This window comes from Helianthus annuus, chromosome 11, assembly GCF_002127325.2.
Source record: "Helianthus annuus cultivar XRQ/B chromosome 11, HanXRQr2.0-SUNRISE, whole genome shotgun sequence".
Taxonomy (NCBI): Eukaryota; Viridiplantae; Streptophyta; class Magnoliopsida; order Asterales; family Asteraceae; genus Helianthus; species Helianthus annuus.
This window is the reverse complement of record NC_035443.2, coordinates 167767892-167775865: the sequence shown is the minus strand read 5'-3', so window position 1 is coordinate 167775865 and position 7974 is coordinate 167767892. Positions and strand designations below refer to the sequence as shown.

At 44.1% G+C, this 7974-nt stretch overlaps 1 protein-coding gene across 1 annotated transcript; it reads left to right on the top strand.

The window, feature by feature from the left end:
• Positions 1-2861: 2861 nt before the first annotated feature.
• Positions 2862-3821, top strand: LOC110888729 (TSET complex member tstE-like). The gene is made up of 2 exons (XM_022136240.1): positions 2862-3417; positions 3493-3821. The coding sequence occupies exons 1-2, from the start codon at positions 2862-2864 to the stop codon at positions 3819-3821; spliced, it is 885 nt and encodes a 294-aa protein (XP_021991932.1).
• Positions 3822-7974: the final 4153 nt, after the last annotated feature.

Genomic DNA, 7974 nt, shown 5'->3' with positions numbered 1-7974 from the left:
CACGAAACGCCCAGATCCAGGGAAACAAACATTTTTACAAACAGAAAGACACGAAACACGATGGTAAGGTTGCATTTGTGGTTTAGTCTGGGAGACTAGGTGGTCTAGTCTGGGAGACTAGGAAGGATAGAAAGGATTTGTGAGGAATGATAAGGATACATGATTACATGATTTCGTTATCTTTGACTGCATAATGTTGGTAGTTAATATATGTGCATATGTGGTGATTGTTATGTTACAGATACTATGTCGTCGTCTGATAGCGGATTGTTCGATGACCATGATCCCATGGCAGTAGTCTCCGACGATGAGGTTATGCCAGAGCTGGAGGTCTTCACGTCGGATTCGGAGAGTGACCCGGAGATGATATCCGACGACGACGACGACTTTCAGCCGTTTGCGTTGCCTGATTTTGGAGTTGACTTACCGCTTGCTGATGGTATTCCAGACGAGGATCCTTTTGTTGTTCCCATTCTAGTTCACGATCATCTTATCATCGGGCACCCCGATGGTGAGCATGTCGTGGCACCGATCCTCGCTCCCGTTCCTCTCATGGTCATCCCTCCTGAGGATTGGCCTTTTAATGATCTATTTGATGATGATTTTGATCTGTTTGTTGATGGTCCTCCTGATGATGCCCATGGTGATGGAGAGCTCGATGAGGACATTGTTGATATCCCACTTCTTGGGATCCCCGTTATTGAGATTTCTTCTGATTCTAGTTTACACTCTGTCTCAGATTCCTTTGAGTCTGTGACTTCCTCCGCCTTACAGGCAGTTGGATTGCGACGTTATGCCACTGATTCTGATGACGATACGGCCATGTCAGCTGCACCGTCTCCTCTACATGACTTTGAACCTGAACTTGAGCCCGATTTTATGCCTGTTGATCAGCTTGTTGACGCACCCGCTGATCTTGAGCCCTTGCCTGATCATGACCCTATTCCTTTTGGCATACCTGACATTGCACCCCTCATACTTGACCCAGTTCCTGCACCCGTGGATCCTCCTGTTATTGAGCCAGTCACTCCTCCACTTGCACCCGCACCCGCTGATGTTGCTCCCTTTCACCCAGTGGAGTCTGATGTTCATCGTGTTGATCTACCTATTGTTTTCTTGCAGGACATACCCGCACCCCGTCCAGGGGAAGGTACTTCAGGCCAGCAGCCTAGTCATGACCCCCATGTTTCAGCAGCTTTCCCACACATACCTCAGTCTGCACCTTCTTCTCCTTATACTACTTCATCACTTGATAAGCCATTCCGATGGTTCCCACCGTACACCATGCCGATTTCTGATCCCTACCATCCCTCACACTTTACTAGTTATACACGGGATGAGCTACTTTTATCACTTCAGCTACAGTATGAGATCATGAGTCGTAGGATTCTGGAATTTGAGATGACACCGCGTCCTTTGCCATGTCCGTGTCAGCCTGCTTTTGTTCCCCCTCATTCATCACCGTCTCCGTTTTCGCATCCTTCTGCACCTCTCACTCCATTTCCAGAGTTCGATACTCGATTTCTTACAGTTGAGCAGCAGATCAGTTATCTGTTGCGTCATGTTTATGAGCTTGAGGAGGAGCTTGCGCATGTGCGCAGCTTGCTTTTCTTTCCTCCACCTCCTCCTCCACCACCATCAGCATAGCCGGTTTTTGGTTTTATGTAGGTTGCTTTGCTTTTGATGAGAGCACTACTATTGAGCTGAGCTTGTGAAGCCTTTTGGAGACCACCTTTTGATTGTATGACTTTGTAGACTGATAGACATTTTGGACAAGGGTAGTGTGACCCTGTGTTCCCATGTGATATGATACATTTTGTAACACATGTAATAATACTTTGTGGTCGATGATTAATGAAAGCTCAATCACCATGTTCTCATTAAATACGTTGTTAATTTACTTGTTTGTGCTATGATTGTGATGATTACATGCTTACTCGTTATGATAAGCACTATTATATACATACTAATTATTACACGATTAAGACCTGACCTATACAATCTTCTTTTAAAAGATGCCTCCTCAAAGGAACACTCAGTTGCCCACAACAGAGGCAGAACTGCAAGAACGAATTTCACAGGCAATCGCACAACATGAGGCCCTACGCTCTGAACACAGCGGAGGTACCTCAGGAAATAACCAAACTCACGGTAATGTTTAAGTCACCTAGGACACATTACAATACGTTTGGACATTCCATGTGCATTTGCTAATACTTTCTGTGAATGATGTTGCTTGTACAGGCTGTACTTACATGCAGTTCCTAGACTGCAAGCCTCTGAACTTTGACGACACTGGAGGTGCTGTAGCTTTCGTAAGATGGGCTAAGAAAACAGATTTTGTGCTGCGAATGAGCAAGTGTGCGCCAGAGCACCAGGTCACTTAAATTTCTGGACTATTCCTAGATGGGGCTCTGTCGTGGTGGAACCTTCAGGTTCAGACTCTAGGCGAGGCTGCAGCGTATGCTATGACATGGGATGAGATGAAAGAACTGATGCGTAAGAAGTATTGTTCAAGGGCTGAGATTCAGAAGCTGGAAACCGTGTTTTGGAATCTGAAAATGGATGGTCCTAAGATAGCCGAGTATGTGCAGAGATTCCATGATTTGTCTCGTGTTGTCCCCTACACGGTAGAACCAGAATTCAAGCGAATTGAACGTTTCATTTGGGGATTGGCACCCCAAATTATGAGCATGGTGACTACTTCCAAGCCTCCAACGATCACTGAAGCCATTGACTTGAGCGTGGCACTGACAGAGGAAACAATTAGACTGAACAAGTTTTCAATCTCTGAGGGAAAGAAGAAGGAGACTCATGTCTAGTCGTCAGGGGAAAACAAAAGTAAGTTCTCAAAGTTCAAGATGGGTACTCGTTCGAGCAACAATGCCAACAAGCGTAGAGACGCTAACCCACCAGTTGAGGCACAAGCTGCTGCTGCTACTGGTGCTGAGATTAGAGGAAAAGGGTATATGGGCACCCTGCCCAAATGTGATGTGTGTCAGTTTCATTACGCTGGACGATGCAGAGCTGGAAAGTGTGAAACGTGCGGAAAAGTTGGCCATGCCAAGGAGACATGTTGGTATGGTGCCGGTCGTGGGAATGGTGGTCAAAGAGGAAATGGTAATGGCAATGGAAACCATGGTGGAAACGGTTATGGGAATAGAAACCAAGGTGGAAACTATAATCAGGGAGGTAATGGAAATCGTGGTGGTTCTGGAAATCAAGCTGGTAATGGAAACCGCGGAGCAAACAGCAACCAGGGCAGAAATGGAAATGGAAATGGTCGTGGCCAAGGTTGCTTTAGCTGTGGTGATGTAGGGCATTTCAAGCGAGATTGCCCAAAGAACAATCAAGCCCAAGGAAGGGTTTTCAACATTGGAGCTAGGGAAGCTCGTCAGGATCCGAACGTAGTCACTGGTAGGTTCCTTATCAATCAACATTTTGCATCTGTGCTATTTGATACTGGTGCCGACTATAGCTTCGTATCTCTAGAGTTTAAGAATATACTTGGGTTAGTTGCCAGTAAGTTAGATATCCCGTATTCAGTAGAACTAGCTAATGGAAAGCTAGTAGAAGCAAACAAAGTGATTAGAGGCTGTGTAATAGTGCTTGGAGAGCGTAAGTTTATGCTTGATCTTCTGCCATTCGAATTGGGAAGTTTCGATGTAGTAGTTGGAATGGATTGGTTGTCAAGTAACCGAGCTGAGATCGTATGCCATGAGAAGATTATCCGCATCCCGATGACGAATGAAGAGACGACTGTGATTCATGGGGAGAAGCATGATACGCCTCTAAGGATTATCAGTTGTTTGAAAACCTGAAAGTCTTTGCGAAAGGGATGTGTTGCCTTCTTAGCTCACATTGTTGATAAAGAAGCTGAAGAACCGAAGCTCGAAGATATCCCTGTGGTAAGGGAATATCCTGAAGTCTTCCCTGAAGACTTGCCAGGATTGCCGCCCCAATGACAAGTCGAATTCCATACTGACTTGGTTCCAGGCGCCGCGCCTGTAGCCAAAGCACCTTAGCGACTTGCGCCTTCAGAGATGCAACAGTTGTCGATACAGCTTCAGGAGCTTCTGGACAAGGGATTCATTAGACCAAGCTTCTCGCCTTGGAGAGCTCCAATTCTGTTTGTCAAGAAGAAGGACGGTAGTTTTCGCATGTGCATCAACTACAGAGAGCTGAACAAGTTGACCCTCAAGAATCGGTATCCTTTGCCGAGGATTGATGATTTATTCGATCAACTTCAAGGTTCAAGTTACTACTCCAAGATCGATCTTCGATCAGGTTATCACCAGCTGCGGATTCAAGAAGAAAGTATACCGAAGACAACCTTCAGAACTCGTTATGGACATTACGAGTTTCTAGTGATGTCGTTTGGGTTGACGAATGCACCGGCGGTGTTTATGGATTTGATGAACCGAGTTTGCAAGCCATATCTCGATAAATTCGTGATTGTATTTATCAATGATATTTTGATCTATTCATGGACGAAGGAAGAGCATGAGCAACACCTTAGAGCCATCTTAGAACTGCTCAAGAAGGAGAAACTATATGCTAAGTTCTCATAGTGTGAGTTTTGGTTATGTGAGGTACAGTTCCTCGGTCACGTGGTAAACGAGGATGGAATTCATGTGGATCCCACCAAGATCGAGGTGATTAGGAATTGGGAAACTCCGAAGACGCCAACCGAGATCCAACAGTTTCTAGGCTTAGCAGGGTATTATCGCAGATTCATTGAGGATTTTTCTAAAATCGCTCAACCGCTGACCTCCCTTACTCAAAAGGATAAGAAGTATGAACAGGGAGACAAACAAGAAGAAGCTTTTCAGTTGCTTAAGAACAAGCTTTGCGATGCACCTATTTTATCCCTACCCGAAGGCACCGAAGACTTCGTGGTATACTGTGACGCCTCGCGTCAGGGATTGGGCTGTGTGCTGATGCAGCGATAGAAGGTTATCGCTTTTGCTTCGTACCAGTTGAAGGTTCATGAGAAGAATTACACCACACACGATTTGGAGTTAGGCACCATGGTGTTTGCTTTGAAGATTTGGCGGCATTATTTGTACAGCACACGATGCATGATCTTTACAGATCACAAGAGTCTTCAGCACATATTTGATCAGAAAGAGCTTAACATGAGACAGCGATGATGGGTGGAGCTGTTAAACGATTATGATTGCGAAATCAAATATCACCCAGGAAAGGCGAATGTGGTGGAAGACGCCTTGAGTCGAAAGAGAGGATTAAGCCCATAAGGGTTAGGGCTTTGGAGATGATTATACAGACAGACCTCTCGTTGCGCATTCGTGATGCGCAAAGGGAAGCTCTAAAGAGAGAGAACTTAAAGGCTGAATATCTCCGTGGGATGGAGAAAAAGTTGGTACCATATGAGGAAGGAGCCTTGTATTTTATGGGACGAATTTGGGTTCCTCTCTTTGGTGGTCTTAGAGATGTGATTTTTGATGAAGCTCATAAATCGAGGTACTCGATCCACCTAGGATTGGACAAGATGTATCAAGATTTAAAGGACTATTATTGGTGGCCAAGACTTAAGGGTGATGTGGCTACTTATGTTGGGAAGTGTTTGACCTGCGCCAAAGTAAAGGCCGAATATCAGAAGCCTTCAGGTCTTCTACAACAACCTGAGATACCCATGTGGAAGTGGGAACAGATCTCAATGGATTTCGTAACGAAGTTGCCCAAGACACCCAGAGGTCATGATACGATTTGGGTAATCGTGGACCGCCTGACAAAATCTGCGCACTTTTTGCCGATCAGAGAGAAGGATAACACTGGTAAGCTATCTGAGCTGTATCTAAGAGAGATAGTCGCACGTCATGGAGTGCCTATCTCAATCATTTCAGATAGAGACGGATGATTTGTGTCAAGGATTTGGCAATCTTTCCAAGAAGCGTTTGGTTCACAGTTGAATCTGAGCACAACATTTCATCCACAGACGGACAGTCAAAGTGAGAGAACGATTCAGACGCTTGAAAATATGTTACATGCTTGCGTAATGGACTTGGGTGGCAGTTGGGACACTCACCTACCTTTGGTTGAGTTCTCATATAACAACAACTACCATACAAGCATTCAAGCTGCACCATTCGAGGCTCTCTACGGACGAAAGTGTCGATCACCATTATGCTGGGCAGATGCAGGTGATAGACAGCTGGTTGGTCCCGAATTGGTCCAAGAGATGACAGATAAGATCATGCAGATTGAGAGCGCATCAAGGCGGCTCGTGATCGACAAAAGAGCTATGCAGACCAAAGAAGGAAACCTTTGGAATTTGAAGTGGGTGATATGGTTTTGTTGAAAGTCTCCCCTTGGAAAGGTGTGGCACGCTTTGGGAAGCGTGGTAAGTTAAACCCACGATTTATCGGACCGTTCAAAATCCTGGAAAGGATTGGTCCTGTAGCTTACAAGTTGGAGCTATTAGCATAACTTAATGGCGTTCATGATACATTCCATGTATCTAATCTGAAGAAGAGTCCAACACAAGAAACAGTGGTCATTCCTGCTGACGAAGTTCACATTGACGACACGCTCCACTTTACCGAAGAACCCGTTGAGGTTACTGACTGGAAAGTTAACAAGACTCGGAGGAGTAGTGTTAAACTCGTCAAGGTTCGATGGAACGCGCGTCACGGCCCAGAGTTTACTTGGGAGCGTGAAGACCGAATGAAAGCAAAATACCCGCATTTATTCCCTAACACCCCTGCAGCTAGCAGTAAAGCTTAAAATTTCGGGACGAAATTTTCTTAACAGGGGGAGAATGTGACAACTGTCAAAATTTCAGGTATCCGTACAATTATTAAACCATGATTAGTACTTAATGACTGTGCTGAATTACAATTAATCACTTGAATTGCTTTCTGATTATTGCCATATACATACATATGCATCATATATTGCTTGATGTCGTATCATTATTGCATGAGAACTTTATTGACTTAAATGCTGCATTAAATACAGTTAGCACAATCATCAGACAAATCAGAAAATGCTGACGGTGTTCAGTAAATAGACAGACGTTGTATTGAGACCTAGAATAGGCCAGAAACCAAGTACTACACTAGTATAGTGTGTAGGAAAGTAAGGATCATAAAACTGCCTTCCTAGAGATAGTTTAAGTGCCGGAAAGTGCCTAAAACTCACCTAAAGTGCTGAATTCAGTAAAAATCAGCATTTAAACAATCTAATATCATGCAGAAATATGATTAAATGATCTTGAATGCTTTCCTAAGTGTCGGGAATCAAAACTGTCATAAAAGGTAACATAAAACACACTAAACTGCATAGTTTAGCACCTTAACGAACCAGTAACCAACCGAACAACTAGACACTACCCGAAATACCAAATTTTCACTAGAAGCACTGCTTTAACATTACCAAGCTAGTTATGGTCCCCGAACATCATATAATGTCGCAACCCCCGTCCCCTAACAAACCCGGGAACGGGCGGCCGCGACTAGTTTCGGTGGTATCAGTGTTTATCATTTTGGCAGCGGAAATTACATCAGGATCGTCGTTAGGAAATATTTTATCAGAGTAAAATACCACACTTTCATAATATTAAACACGTGGGAGAAATCCCAAGTTTTAAGTACACACATTTTCATAGGGATAAACCCTATTTTATTTAATAAAACATCTCTTTATTTTAGGTAACTTTATAGCCATTTTTTCCAAGCCTTCAGTGCTGTCCAGCTGGCTTCTATTTGGCTTTCACATTTTGTTACCTGAAACGCGTTTAAAAACATTTTGTCAGTGGGAAATACTGGTGAGTGAACTCAGCTTAATCAAGTGTAGTAAAAACCATTGTACAGTATTGAGGGCGGTCGCGCAATTACATTTGTTTCCATCTACTTTAATTACCACCCACGGTACTGTCAACCCGACTTGTGGTCATGTTACTCCTCGCAAGGTAGTAACAAATTTTGTATACAAAACCCCAACATACTGACG

Bases quoted from the DNA above. Each gene is read 5' to 3' on its own strand.
- LOC110888729 (XM_022136240.1), top strand. From the start codon at position 2,862: ATGGGTACTCGTTCGAGCAACAATGCCAACAAGCGTAGAGACGCTAAC. The intron at 3,418-3,492 runs GTAGGTTCCTTA...TCGTATCTCTAG, and splicing joins GGATCCGAACGTAGTCACTG to AGTTTAAGAATATACTTGGG.